This window comes from Cyprinus carpio, chromosome B18, assembly GCF_018340385.1.
Source record: "Cyprinus carpio isolate SPL01 chromosome B18, ASM1834038v1, whole genome shotgun sequence".
Lineage (NCBI taxonomy): Eukaryota > Metazoa > Chordata > Actinopteri > Cypriniformes > Cyprinidae > Cyprinus > Cyprinus carpio.
The window spans coordinates 27137099-27153296 of NC_056614.1; the positions used below are offsets into that span (position 1 = coordinate 27137099).

At 34.4% G+C, this 16198-nt stretch overlaps 1 protein-coding gene across 2 annotated transcripts in view; it reads right to left on the reverse strand.

The window, feature by feature from the left end:
- Positions 1–16198, reverse strand: part of LOC109063299 (F-BAR and double SH3 domains protein 2-like) — a 77068-nt gene that overhangs the window by 13538 nt on the left and 47332 nt on the right. The window contains exons 9-13 of one of the 2 annotated variants that reach the window (XM_042744644.1): positions 9388–9510; positions 8738–8833; positions 6027–6101; positions 3569–3685; positions 2390–2494 (exon numbers count right to left, since the gene is read on the reverse strand). In XM_042744644.1, the coding sequence (XP_042600578.1) occupies positions 2390–2494; positions 3569–3685; positions 6027–6101; positions 8738–8833; positions 9388–9510 (516 nt within the window). The remainder of the gene's footprint in view (positions 1–2389; positions 2495–3568; positions 3686–6026; positions 6102–8737; positions 8834–9387; positions 9511–16198) is intronic. The other variant, XM_042744645.1, reaches the window with a different exon arrangement.

Here is a 16198-nt window from a genome sequence, read left to right on the forward strand (position 1 = left end):
GTGAAAAAGAAAAATAAATAAATAAAATAAATAAATACATTTTAAAACATGAAGAATGACAATTAAAATATTGCGTTGGAAGTTACTTAAATGAGTAAAATTAAAACTAAAATAAAAATAAACAAAAGCTACAGTAAATACTGATATAAGCGCATAAAATTACTAAAAAAAGGACAAATACAATGAAAACTACAAATAAAAAAGCTAATTTAAAATAAAGAAAATAAAGCAAACAGCTTACATATACTGTAATTTTCAAGCAACAAATAAGTTGTCCATACAAAAATGTGTAATTATGCCTTGGCAATTAACTGAATTAAATAGATTGAAATAATAAAAATAATAAAACTGGGGGGTGGGGGGAATTAAAGCTAAACAGAAATATAACAACACCTATTTCAGTGTGGACTCCCTCAGTCATTCATTTCTGTGTAATTCTGACGGGACAGGACATTTCTAAGAAAATAATTAAGATGCAATTATACCTTTACTATGTGCTGATGAGTAGCCTAAACACAAATTTCTCTGGCACACTGCCTGCTGCCAAATAACAGCTTAACATTTCCAAACTTTATGTTTCATTCCTTATTCTGTTTGTTGTGTTTTTGCTGGATGTCCATTAGTTCTTAATGGGGTTATTAAATATTTAATGGTTTTTAAGAACTAATGGGCTTCAAGTGTTTTGAGTTCAAGAGAAAAAACAAAGATGGTGTTTTATCTACAACATCTAGTCCATTAAATTCTCTGTAATTACTTATTGTCATTAATTTGTCTCATCCAAAAATGTCAATTCTGTCATCATTTGCTCTTTCTTGTAGTGTTCCAAACCCATATGACTTCCTAATGAGGAATTTGCACTTATGCATATTCAAATTCGGTGGAATTTTATCAGTTACAAGACGTGCAAGAACCTATTTGTTTGGTGTCAATGATGACAAACCAGATAAAATGGTTTGAATGCATGCATGCATAAACCTTGAAAGCATCATTTTCAGGGATTAAAACTTTACATTTTAAGATATTGCATGAATTACGAAGACTTGGAACATAGCACACTTTTATGCTTCATTCATTGTTTGTTATTGCTCTTGGCCATTGAATTATTGTTAACTTAAATTTATTTATTTCAATTAGTTGCCAAGGCAGCATTTCAAATTTTTCATTAAAAAAAAAAAAAAATACTTATAATACTTATATTTTATTTCAGCTCTTTTTCAGTTAAGGAAAATGATTTTTAATGGTTTTAAGTTGAAGTACTAAATGACTAAAACTGTAATAAAATAAATTAAAGCCAAATAGAAACATTCAAAATACAAACAAATAAAAATAAAGTACAACATTTTACAACTTAAACCAAAATTACAATAAAAAAATCAATAAAAATGGATAGAAATATGCTGAAGTTGAATTACTAAAATGACTAAAACTGAAATAAAAATAAATTAAAGCTAAACCAAAATAAATAAAAAAACTAATAAAAATGTCAAAACATTTTTAAAATGAAAATGAAAATGAAAAAGCTAATTAATAGATAGATTGTCCTGTTCATAGTTTACATTTACTGTAGTATTCAAGCAGTTACCTACGACAAACCAGTTGTCCATTGTAGCCCAGTGTTGTTATTGTAAACTAAAACTATTAAAAATTAACGGAAATAAAATAAAAAGAATATAGGATTTTTATATCTCTTAATCACGGTATGCTTTGCTAATCATTGTAAATATTCACAGAATTCCTGCTTCAAGGAATAATGAAGTCATATGGGTTTGGAGCCCCGTGAGGGTGATTAAACTATGACACAATTGTCATTTTTAGATGAACACTTCCTTTAATATATAATCTATAGAGAGGTCAGAGGCAAGGCCAGCAGAGGGCGCCTGGACTGCTGGATTCATGTGTAAAGACACGGCAGGACATCCTCCAGGAGAAGACACATCGATCAGACAAAGAGACTGACAGCCTGTCTCTGAACAGATCGATAGACAGAGCTCCGTTCGGAAAGGGAAAGCCATGCATTACAGAAAGAGACATTTGGCACATTATTAAGTACTTCTGCCTTGTTTGGTCTAATAGAAACAAATGAAATGCTACTCAAATACACACTATACAAACTATTCTGTTTACAGCACAAGAAAATACAACTTTAAAATTTCATGTACTATCAATTTCTGAGTGAAAATTGATTCTACATCAGTTTTTTTTTCTTCTTCAGTGTAACTGACTTACGCACTATATTCCAAGCCTTCTGGAGCGATATGATGCATTATCCAAGGAAAAGACAAAAATAAAAGCTGAAACTCATCTCCAGTCCACTCTTTTACTGTAGGGCAAAAAGCAGTGTGAACATCCTGCTAAACTTCTCCTTTTGTGTTGTGCATCATTACGTCACCTCTGCTTTGCGGATGTTCTCCTTGGCCTCCTCTATTCGGAATTCCAGCTCATTCCGGCTCTGTTCTGTGGGCGGAGTCCCGAGCGTCTCGCATTCCTCTAGAGCCTGCCACAAAAACAAATTACCGTTCAATCAGCTCAATTCAATCAGCTCATCAAGAAAAAAACAGCATCAGACCACATTTCCTGCCACTAATCTAACAATCGCACAGGACACGCATTACGTTTAACGCAGTGATTCACATTCCTGAAATATGACCAGACTTTCAATCTCACAAAAACTTTTAGAAACGATGAGGTCATATTTGAACTCAAGATCAAAAGGACAATTTTAGTAACATTGCGATTTTTTTATGATTACTAAGCCCATTTCTCTTTCAGACTATTTTGTACATTTTAAAGAAAGTATACTGTTTTACAACTTTTATTTTGATTATTAAAAATAAAATTATCGCAATACAAAAAATATTGTGTAATACTGTACTGCAAGAATTTGGGGCTGGAACTCCCTGACAATAAAATAAAATAAAATAACAAATTAATGTAAAATAAAGTCAAATAAATAAATAAAGTACAGTAAAGATAAAAATAAGTAATAAAATAAAAACAGTAATAAAATAAAAATAGTGAAATTCACTAAAATAGTAAAAAAATAAAATAATTTCTGTTAATTTTGTGGAATTATGTGACCTGGATGGATTTTGAGATTATGTCTCCTCCTGTGAAACAGTTCATGTCTTACTCATCTGTAATTAAATTATTTATTTGCATCTCAACAGAATTTGTATCAAATCCTCAAATGTAAAATATCCAGAATTTGGGGCTGGATATCACAGAATTGTCATAAAATTAAAATAATATTGCAATACAAATAAGATTGTATAATACTATACTGCAATATGCTTTATTGTAGATCAAAAATACTGTATAATTAACATGCAACAAACAATGACCACTGAGAATAATGCAAATGACAAAAATAAATAAATAATCCTCAAATGTAACATTTCTAGATTTAGGGTTCATTTCATTTTTTGTTTTTTTTTTATTTTGTGGATTCGTGTGTACCTACTCATCTCAACACCTCCAGAAGATTTTTAAGTGTTTAAGTGTGCTGAGGTTTGTCACAGATGTTGTTTTGGAATGTGAATGAGTGTGTATGACATCCAGCGCCTCTCACCCGTTTGTAATGGATGATGTTTTTGTGTTCGCGAGCCACACGTGTGGCCCATTTCCTCGCTTCTTTGTTGAGACTGTGTTCTTCGGTGGTTCCTGTCTCCGATTCCAGCTGTCGACTCTGAATCACACACACACACACACACACACACACACACACAGAGAGAGAGAGAGAGAGAACTGGTTACCACAGCAACACACACCTGCCGGAATCACAGGTCTGAGATCAGACTCATTACATTCACAATTAAAAACACAAAAGCACAGATCCAGTGCTGAGAACATTTCAGCATCTTTGAAGCACAGGAGGATTCGTTAATCAACACAAATTAACCAGCCTGCTTGGATTAACAGAGGTTTAGTGGGAAAAGACGGTTAACAAACGACAGGTCTGATGAATGTGGAGGAAAAAAGATGCTTGATTCTTCTGTCTAATGATAAGGGATGCAATGCAACAAACACTTTTTTTAGTAGGCGAGTTGAGGCTCATTGTGAAACATGCATGTACAGTAAAATGTAATGAACTCATATTTCATTTAGATTGTTACGAAGTCTATTCAGATTTCAAGTCTGTCTCTTTCTCATCATCATTCCAGATGTCGTCCACTAATTATCCGTCTCTCCCATGCATTTATCTCTGCTTAAACACCTGAAAACAATATGCATTTAGACAAAAGTCTCTTATGAGAGTGTGAATCTTTGCTGATCAGTTTATCAGTATACACTAGCATTTAAAAGTTTGGGATCTTTTTCTGTTTTTTTTTTTTTCTAAGGATGCATTAATATAGTCAAAAGTGACAGTAAAGACATTTAAAATATTACAAAAAATATATATTTAAAATAAATGCTTTTCTTTTGAACATTTTTGACCTTATCAGAAAATCCAAAAAAAAAAAAAAAAAGTATCAGTTTCCAAAAAAAATATTGTGCAGCACAACTGTTTTCAGCATTGATAATTAGAAATGTTTCTTGAGCAGCAAATCAGTATATTAGAATGATTTCTGAAGATCATGTGACACTGAAGACTGGAGTCATGATGCTGAAAATACAGCTGCACATCATAGAAATAAATTACATTTTAAAATATATTACAGTTGAAAACATATTTTAAATTGTAATAATATTACACTTTTTTTGTGTTTTCTTTTAATCAAATAAATGCAGCTTTGGTGAGCATAAGACTTCTTTAAAAAAAAAAAAAAAAAAAAAATTGACCAACCCCAAACTTTTGAACAGTAGTGTATGTGACTGAAAAGGGAAAAAATCTCCATAATCAAATTAGAATATATAATTTGAATATAAAATTCATAATCTTTCATCAAACTTTCTCCATCTGTGAAACAACACTTTTTTAACAATCTCTTTTATTTTTCATTCCCTTGATAAATAAATCTCACCCTACACATTCCTTTGGTTGAATAATGCATTTCACTCACAAAAATGTCACAACATTATAAAAATAAAATGGGTTGCAATGCCAAATTCATGTTAACTTTAAGCACTGCAGTATACTAAACATTACACATTAAATCAAAATATCTGTGGTTTTCAGTCCATGGCTGGTCATCTATATACATTTTACTTATTTTAGAAGTTGACTAAAATATTAGAATGTATGTGTATTTTACTAAAAGACCACTGAGCATTTTTTGAAAAAACAAAAAAGCCCTTTAATCTGACCTTTCTCGTATTCATCTTCCAATAGAAAATAGCCACCATATTCTGCTCAATTCTATAAGAACAACACATGCAAATGGCAGTATCCTGAGATATGAGTAGCGGATGGTGATCTGACAGTATCGCTGACTCTGCATCCTCGCGTGTGTGAATATTTGAGTCTGACAGCACTGATCAATACAAACTCAATCAGAGCGCTTTAACACAAGCGTATTCACTTGATATTGCCACATCAATCTGATATCAACACTAGTCACGGCTGACAAGCCTTTCTCGAAAGGGAAGAAAAAGCATCCAAACATCGCTGTCCTTTTTTGTCTTCCTGTTTTTCCTCTCGGCGTGACCTTAAGCAGATGTGGTGAATGTGTTTGAGGCATGCTGGGTTGCCCGGTCTGCTGGGAAACACATGACAGTCTGCAGGGTCTCCATCTGGATCAGAGGCGCTCACGAAGGCCTAATCAATCCCATGTGTCTCTGCTTCAAACTCTGAGACATGCTTTCTGGGAGAGCGTGATGGAATGCATACGACTTTGACGCTTTCTGCATGTCTGTATAATGGAAAACATTGTGTGTGTGTGTTTGTTTGCACTGTTGAGCAATCATATAATATAATATAAATTCTGCACTGCTGGTGGCACCCAATACAGCACTATAAAAATAATGACTTTCCACAAGTGCACAGACTTATGTCAGCATGCAAAGAACAACAACAAAAACAACAAGTTGATGATGGCTGCACGAGACTGATGCATGATGGGAAACCAAGTCCAACAGACAATGTGTACCTGCGCCAGAGTCATTCTCATCACACTGACCGCCGATGGCTCAATGTCCACCAACTGCTGCACAGAGCTCAGAGTCTGAGCCGGAGAGGAGGAAAGATGTGCGTGCGCGCGCGCACACACACACACACGCACACACACACACACACACACACACACATCACACCCGTGCGGTGGGGTTAAGAGAGGGTTAGAAACAGACTGTTAGAGGACAGAAAAACAGGGTTAGAATCAGCAAAGCAGTCAGAAAGAGATGTTAACGCTAGCAAACACAATACATACTAACTACTAGATCAGTGAAAGAAGACAATAACACTACAGGATTCACACTGAACTACAGGAAGATGGAAAGAAGAGCAAACAAATGCTGCTAACCATACTGTTACTTGGGGAGTGTTTGATAGTGATTAAATGCTGACTGATTAATTGCTGTTAATAATTTAATTGATTAAAACTCATTGCAACATATAATCATTGCAGTTAATAGTGTTCACCGTCTGTTTGATTACATGTCATTAACTAACTGCATGAATTTTACTGTACATTTCTGCTATATGGACATCAACTTGACAGTCACCACTGATAAGCTACTACTAAATATAATGTAGAAACTTTAAAATATAAACTTACATTTTCTGTAAAGCTGCTTTGCAGCGATATGTATCGTGAAAAGGTCTATACAAATAAACTTGAATTAAATTGATTAAGCTTTTTAACAGTCAACAAATCAATTTTAGGCAAAACTGTGACCATTCCAGCAGTTGGTCAAAAACACTAAAGGCATTTAAAATGAAATTTGATTTAAGTTAATTAACATTACTTTACTAAATAATATATAAAGTAGCATGTTGAGTATTTTACGATCCACACAAAATAAAGAAGTACAGAGAAACTGCAGATTTGTTTTTTAAAATTTTTTCAAGAACCGATAACATGAGAACAATAAAACTGTAGAAACTGTGTGAAACAGAACAGATTAAAACAGGGAGGAATTTTTTAGAGTGAAAGCAAAGAAAAAGTTATACATTATATATTTCTGTTGTTAACAATAATGAAGGTACTAAAATAAAAGTCACACTAAAACGCATTACTAAGCTAATTCCAATACCTTTATTTAAATATATTTTGATTATAGTTATAAAAATAGTATAGTAAAAATTAATCGATCAGATCATTCATTTTAGTAACTCTATAGATAATTAATATAATTAATTTAATAAAATCTATCAAAATCTAAAAAAAACCAACTCAAAAACATTGAGAAAAGCCCTTCAAAATAGCCTTAACACATTATTATGACAGATGTGTAAACCCTGAACAAGCATTAAACTTTAAATTAAAAACTGAACATTTTACATAAAAAAAGGCTTTAGAAGTCAAAATAATTCAATTTCATATTAACAGATGTTCTGGTGTAGATTTAATTGACCAGGCTGGTCACACAAACATGATTTTCATTTGAGCGGTACTTTCAAGCTTGAATTGCTCCGACAGAAGGATAATTTTTTATTACTGAGTTTATGTATAGGTCGGTGGGCACTGTATTAAATTAGCCTGTTAAAATTATGTCATAAAGTAAGTTGTTATGCCACTAAAGCACACTAAACTGAAATCAAAGTTTCAAACAGGATAGAAGAACACAGACAGATACAAAGTGGAACGCTATGGCTGAGAGAACACGAACTAAATATCAAACACACTGAAGCATAACGAGAGATCGTTCACAAAACGAGTGGTGATTAAAGCCCGAGCAGAGACAGACGAGAGTTTAAACAGCGGGACGTTTCTTCATCACCACAGGAACAAGAAATTCTGTTCCCAGAGACTCTCAGATGCATCAGGCTACAAATAGAAGGTGATGAAGAAATTTGCGAGTTTTTTCTGCAGTTGTGAGATAAGTGTCGATGACGTTGTTAACGCTGAATAAAATCTGAAACGTCTGAACACAATTTAAACCTTTAAATAGAGAGAACAACAGAGAGAAGACCAAGACAGGAAGAGAGAGCGCTGATACGCTAAATAATGAAGCTAACTAGAAATAAGATGTTTAGGTGAAAACTGGAGGAAGATTCCCTGCCATAACATAGTATAAACTGAATAAAATGTTATATGGGAGAACTGATATATAGATATTCACAATCTAAAGTGATTTTAAGACTAAAACACATGTAAGCATACACTACTGTTCAAAAGTTCCAGGTTGGTAAGATTTTTTAATGTTTTGGAAAGAAGACATTTTTGCTCACCAATACTGCATTTATTAAAACACAGTTAAATTAAAAATGCAGTAAAAACAGGAAATATTTTTACAATTTATAATATCTATTTTCAACTGTGATATAATTTAAAATGTAATTTATTCCTGTGACCGAAGCTGTATTTTCAGCATCATTCCTCCAGTCTTCAGTGTCACATGATCTTCAGAAATCATTCTAATATGATGATTTGCTGCTCAACATTTCTGATTATTATCAATTACATTTTTTTATGGAAACTATGATACATTGCATTTTTCAGGATTCTTTGACGAACAAAATTGAAACCATAACATTATAAATGTCTTTACAGTCACCTTTGATCTATTTAACACCTCCCTGCTGGAAAAAGTACTTATTTTATTTTTTATAAAAAAATATTTCTTACTAAATGAATTTTTTTGAGTAGTGGTTGATTATTTGTTTGTTGTGGTGTTGTTGGTAATGCATGAAACTCACTGTATCGCTATCGCTGGGCTGGAACTGGAAGTCTTGTGCTTTGTGAAACACTGGGTTCTCCTGCAGGAACAGCTGCTGGTTGAAGTCCTGCATCACCTGGAGATAAAAAATACAACTAATTTACAAACATATCAAGATGATGCAAGTGCATCTGACATGCAAAAATGTTCATTAAAATGGAGAGTTCACCCAAAAACAGATTTTTTCCTTTCTTCTTGAAACACGATAATAGACATTTTGAAAGATTTTTTTGTGCACACAATAAATGTTAACATTCTTCAAGATATCTCTTGTGTTCTGCAGAAGAAAGAATGTCATACAGGTTTGTAATGACATAAGGGCATCGCAATAGTGGTGTGTAAAATTAGGCCCCCTTGGGCAGTGAAATAGTGCTCAGACAGATGTGTTTGTCAAGTGGAGGAATGATGTGTGTGTGTGTGTGTGTGTGTGTGTGTGTGTGTGTGTGTGTGTGTGTGTGTGTGTGTGTGTGTGTGTGTGTGTGTGTGCGTGTGTGTGCGTGTGAGGGGATTTCTTCATAGGGGAGCCGATAATGAGGCACTGGCAAAGGGAATCTATTTCTGGGAATGAAGAGGGAAATTGAGAGAGTGATGAAACTAAGAGGGGAGAGGGAGAGAGAGAGAGAGACTCACTCGACTGGACTTCTCCAGCAGGAACTGGAAGGTGCTATGGACAGCTTGAAACGCTTCCAGCTCGGTCCGACAAAAGGATATCAGATAATCCTTCACATGATCGTATATGTTCCCCTCCAGACCCTAGAGAGAGAGAGACACAAAGAAAGATGAATTACATACTCTGTGTTTGAACTGAAGAAATAACAAATGACCTTGTGCTTTCAGAAGGGGTCAGAGGTACCAAAGAGTGAAATGAGAATGATACTACAAGTATGGTAGGAATAGTACAGAAAGAAAGAAGAAATGAAAGGATGGTTGTGAGAGGATTGTTGTGAGAGATATAAGGTGACAGATAGCAGGAAAAAAGAATAAACAGAATGACATAACTATAAAAAAACAACAACAGAATGATAGAATGACACAGGAAGACAGAACAATAGACAGAAAAAAAAGAACGACAGACAGAATTATGCACAAAAATGACAGAATGGCTGAGAGAACAATAGAATGACAGAATGACAGATAGGAAGAAAAAAATAGTTAGAATGACAGAAATATAGAAAGAGAACAACAGAACAATAGAATGACAGACAGGAAGACAGAACAATAGACAAAATATAGAAAAAAATAATAGAACACTAGAAAGAAAAATGACAGAAAGATAGAACAATAGGTAGAAATATATAGAAAAACAATAGAATGATACAAAGAATGATAGATAAAATGACAAAGAATGATAAAAACAGATATGATAGAACAATAAGGAAAACAAAGAATGGTTGACGGAATGAAAGAAATATAAAAAAAACAATACGACAATAGAAAAAAAATAAATTTAAAATATAAAACAACGACATAAAATGACGGTGATAGAAGGAATGATAAATAACACTAGAATGATATCATGAGAAATCTAATTTAAAAGGATAGAAAGAAACAGATAGAAAGATACAAAGAAAAACTGACAGAATGAAATAAATATCCACAGACAGACAACATGATAGAAATATTGACTTACAAAAAGAATGACAGATAGAATATACAGAATGACTAAAAATATAGAAAAACTATAGAAGAACCATTATTAGAAAGCGCTGAATGATAGATGAAATGACAGACAGATACAATAACAGAAAGAACATTAAATAATGGTGGGATGATCAGAAAAACACAACAGAACTATAGAAAGAATGACAGGGAATTTAAAACAACAGAAAGATATTAAAAACAATAGACAGAATGACAGAAAGATTAAATGATTGAAAAATGACCAAAACAAAACAACAGAAACTATAAAAGTGTTTGTACGTATGAGAGACAGAAAGAAGGACAGAACGTCCCGCCGGCCCCCTTGTGGCCAAACGCGCGTCGAACAGACGGACTGTTTTCTCTGGACTGTGTGAGCTTGGATCAGAGCAGACTGTTCAAACAGCAGCAGCTGCTGGGAAAGGTTAGCCAGTTCAGATTCCAAGGCCTCAATGTGCAAAAACAAAACTCGAAACCTCTGCTTTCCACCCTCTCTCTCTCTCTCTCCTGCTCCCTCCATGTTCGGCAGCACTGGGAGGGAATGTATTTTGGAAACAGGTTTTGGTTTGTACGAGTGAGCTGGAAATGACACAGACCCGACCACGAGTCGCTCCGTCGGGTTACAGCAGGTGCCGCCGCTGTCAGGAAGCACTCGAGAGAAAGGGAGACTGTGCTTTCTTCTGATAGGATCATGTCTACCTCCACCCACCACACTCAAACTCCACAACGCCCGTGTGTGAGAGCCGTGGACAGAGGGCAACGGGACCAGCTTGCTGTGCTTCTCTAGCCTTTCAAAGCTGCACGAGATTTTAAAGGAATACTTCAGCCAAAAATGAAAATGCACTCACCATCAGGACATCCAAGATGTAGATGAGTTTGTTTCTTCATCAGATTTGGAGAAATGTAGCATTCCATCACTTGCTTACCAATGGATCTGAATGGGTGCCGTCAGAATGAGAGTCCAAACAGCTGATAAAACATCACAATAATCCACAAGTAATCCACACCACTCCAGTCCATTAATTAACATCTTGTGAAGTGAAAAGCTGCGTGTTCTTTAAGGCGTTTTTAACTTCAAACTGTTTCTTCCAGCTAAAATACAAATTCTCTATTAATAATAACACTTCTGCCAATGAAAAGTCCATCTTCTGTTGCCCTCTTGCATCAAAATGAGACAAATCCACACATATATGTACATAGACAAATTTGTTTTGGATTGCTTTGGTTTGTAAACGGTGCTTGATCTGTGCAGATTTTTCTCTTGATTCAGACCAGATGACTTTTCAACTGGAGAAAGCAATATTTAGCCGTTTATAACAAATATGCAGCTTTTCGCTTCACTAGACATTAATTAATGGACTGGAGTGCTGTGGATTACCTGAGGATTGTTGTGATGTTTTTATCAGCTGTTTGGACTCTCATTCTGACGGCACCCATTCACTGCAGAGGATCAAGCAATGCTACATTTCTGTCCCCAATTTTTTTGGGTGAACTATTCCTTTAAGCGTGCTTGTTTTGTCATTGCTGTGCATTTACAAACTCTCTGAAAACACACCCAAATGTGTCTCCATGTGTGAAAAACTATAATTCACGTGGCCCGTGGTTATGAGCACACCCGGACGGACGGGAACACACGCATACAAACACAACACAGGAAAAGACATAAAGCAAACACACGCATCAGCTGAACAAACACTTCTGCTGCATAATAAATGCTTCACTTTACACCCCAGTGCCTCCTGCAGGGAATTAATGAACCTCTCACCACACACACACAAACACACACACAGGAATATTTCTCTAAGACTCGATGTGAACCTGTGGTGCACATTTAGCAACGGCCATCTGCTGGCTATAAATAGAGGCTATCAAAATGAATATGCAAGTTATTTTTATACATTTTTATACCAAGTCTATAATGTGAAGATTAAAAGGGGAAAAAAAAATCTTCAACCTAAATTAAATCAAATCATTATAGTTATTTATAAAACAAGTTAATATTCAACATTATACACTACCATTCAAAAGAATGTAAGATGTTTTGATATTTCTGAAAGAAGTCTCTTCTGCTCAACAAGGATGCATTTATTTAATTCAAAACACAGTAAAACCGTAAAAATGTGAAATATTATTTACAATTTCAAATAACTGTTTTCTGTTTGAATATATTTTAAAATGTAATTTATTTCTGTGATACAAAACTGAATTTTCAGCATCATTACTCTAGTCTTCAGTGTCACATGATTGTTTCTTATTAATTTTGATAATTGTGCTGCTTTATATTTTTGTGTGACCCACTGAATGGTAGTGTAAATAGTGATTTAAATGGTTAGTTCACTTTCACATCATTTACTCACCCTCATGTTGTTTCAGACCTATGTGATAATAGATATTGGTCAGTTATTGGTCACAAGATGAGGTGAAAGAAAGCCATACAGGCCTGGAACAACATGAGGGTGTGTTAATGATGACAAAACTGCCATTTTTGGATGTGCTTCTCCTTTAAGCTTTCAGCAGACATGTGAGTTGAATATAGGCTATATATGTGTGCATTTGGGTGTTTCTAGGGAGGCCACAGTTTTGCAGAGTTCAGTAAATGTCAACTTTCTATAAAAAAAAAAAAAGCAGAAGTATGACAATTCTGATGGTGTTTGTATAGATGACGGCTAGTTCACACACAAAAGCAGGAATAAGAGCTAAGAATACATGCAAAACACACACATCTGACATGAAGCTGCCCTCACCTCTTTCCTCACATTTGCAAGTACAATACAACAATGACAAACTGCGGGGAAAACCCACGGCCAATCTTGAAAGCAGAAAATCCCCTTTCTTGCTCTTCTGAGGTGCCTTTAAACATTTAAGGCAAAATAAGGACTGAAAGAGAGACTTACTTAAAACAGGACAATGCATTGTGAAATAAGAGGTTTCTACGCAAAAAACAGTGTTGCAAAGATCTTGCAAAGTTTAAAATCGTGTTCAATTTAAAGAAATGATTCAAGAGTTTTTATGGAAATGGGAATCAAGCTCAAAACAATAGTTTAAGGTTTCACAAAAATGTTTTTGAATCTTTTTTTTTCTTTTGTAAAAATAAGTACACAATCAAACTACATGGCAAAGAACACTGCAATAAAGTTTTAAAACACTATATTTAAGAGCTAAATGCAGGTCCCATTGACTTCCATTGGAATTGCATAAGTCTGTGATTGCTGCTTAAAAAAAAACTTGATATTCTTGAGGAACAAGCAAAATGATTTTCTAAGGCAACTGACATTATGTCACTTAGTCTATGAGCTGAGCTTGTAAATGAACCTGATATATATGTGGATCACCAAATTGGGGTTTATAAAGCAGGGGGCGCTATAGAGCAACTGCCACAGACACATGGCGAAATGAACCTGGAAACACTTATGATGAAGAAAAAATGTGCAAGGAAAAGAAAAATTGGAGAAGACAGGGAAAAAGAAGTCCTTAAATCCGCCCTGACAGCAACAGAATATATATATATCTTAGAATACATCTGGAAATGTGACTGATTAGTCTATTCTCATTTATAATCAATTCATAGATATAGAGCTATAGAATATTGACTGTAACAAAGGTTACGGCTCAGCCAATGGGAGATGAGGAGAAGGGCTGTAGTGGACCGGTCTTTCGGCAGCTGGTGAAGCCTGAAGCGCAGATTCTCCATCTATCAATAATTTAAGACAGATTCTCTCTCTCGCTCTCATTCAAGACACGAAGCGGGTGAAACACAGATGATGTCCTCCAGTAAGAACAGAAGGAGACTAGCAGTTCGGCTCTGGACTCAGTGGAGAAACAAAGCTAACAGTTGCATTATGAGAAGTATGAGACCAGATCAAGTGGAAAAATGCAGCTTAAATGCTCGTCTGGTCTGATCATGAGTAAAAGTGCAGGAATACAAGAGAAGGATTTAAACAACACATTAACAATCTGATACAAACTAAAAAAAACAAACAAAATTAAATTAACAAAACGGCTTATATATGTGCAAACCTAATTAAAAATTTAATTAAATTTAAAGCAAATCAGGATTATTATAGTGAGTTAAAACTAAAAAACTACAAATACATTTTAACTCAAATAAAATAAAAAACTTGATGTACTAAAACACCTAAAACTGAAATAAAAATGTAAAAAACTATATTCACATGGAAAAATGACAAACACAAAACAAAAAAGACTAAAAACAAACAAACAAAAACAAACAAAATTACTAGAAGTGTAACTAAAATGAAAAGAGAAAATATATTAAAAATTCAAAATATTAATAAAAAACTACAACAGTTTATCAGTGATACATTAAAACAAAGTAAAATAACAAAATAAAAAAAATTAATTAAAATTATAAACATAATCAAATAGTCTTCATAAAACTCATACAAATTACATTTCCAAATTTACATTTTAAAGGTCTTTCTAATGACATCTTACTAAATTAATTTTCCAAAAACAAAATCAAAAATTAAAGCTGCTGCCTAATGGTGCTTTGGATAAAAGAATCTGTTAAATGAATAAATGTAAATGCAAGTTTCTTGGGAACTGTAAATAGAGTTACACTAATACACCATACTAATTGATGAAGAAATTACTTCTCGTTAATAATATAGTTCTGTTTCAATTCTCCATCACCCATGATGCCATGTGTCTTTTTAAGTCTTTTGCAACAGTCTGTTTGAAACGCATCACTCATGCATTAACAAATACAACTTCTGAAAAACATTTAATATAAAGCTTCTAATTTCTAATTGGACACGCATGTACTCTGATGTCAGATTTAGAAAAGTTTGCCTGAAGGGTGATGTGTATCTTTGGGGATGTGGCATTCGTTCTGCCAGCACATTCTCCCAGATATCTGTTCCCAAAGGTCCAAGATTAAGAAAGATGGGGAAGAATTCGAGAGGGTTTGTTTCACTAAATAAGGCCATGAGTGGAGCAGCTGTCAGTCTGTGGAGATGAAGCATAGATTTATACTGGCACATACATCCACTGACCCAACCACAATGCATCAGTGGACACTCGTCATATTTCAAGACCTGAATAATTGGATAAAAACGGGCTCAGTCCTCAGACAATACATAAGGTTTGTTAAAATCAACATTAAATCAAAATCACCCTATTTACTGTCCTAATAGATGCTTCTGGCTTTACTGTGAATGATTCATCAGTGCACATTATTTCAAAGGGGGAAAACAATCGTCCTCATCTCTTTCATCAAAGTAATAACCTGCTCCACCTCTGAAATTAATTTCCTTTTCAGCTGTTTTTTATGGTTTTAGTTTTAGTTTAGTTAATTATAATAACCCTGATAATCACTAAAATATAAAGTCCCATGTGCGTGGAGGCGCTGTGAACACATACCAGACGTGTTTCGATGTTCTATTACACACTAAGCCAGATATGCTGGACCACAAACACCAAACATTCAGTTACGTAATCAGCCATTACAAGCATTAAACATCTGCACAAGAACACAAGCGTGGTACTGTCTCCAGTCAGCCAGTGTGTTTACATGCACAACATGATATACCATAACTACCACAAATCAGCTTATTACAAACACCTGGGAAGCTTTCATCATTTTTCTCAGTTTTTAAAACACAAAAACAAATGCACACACCTGAATGGCAGTAAAGTAGTTTTTAGAACTTATTGCATGCAAACACACTCAGTGACATAAGACTAGACCGCTCTTATCCAGTAAAAGAGCAGAGAAAGAAAGCATGCAGCTATTTCTCTCTGCAACGGAGCTCTTTCCTGTGAGGAAATCTACACAGGAAGT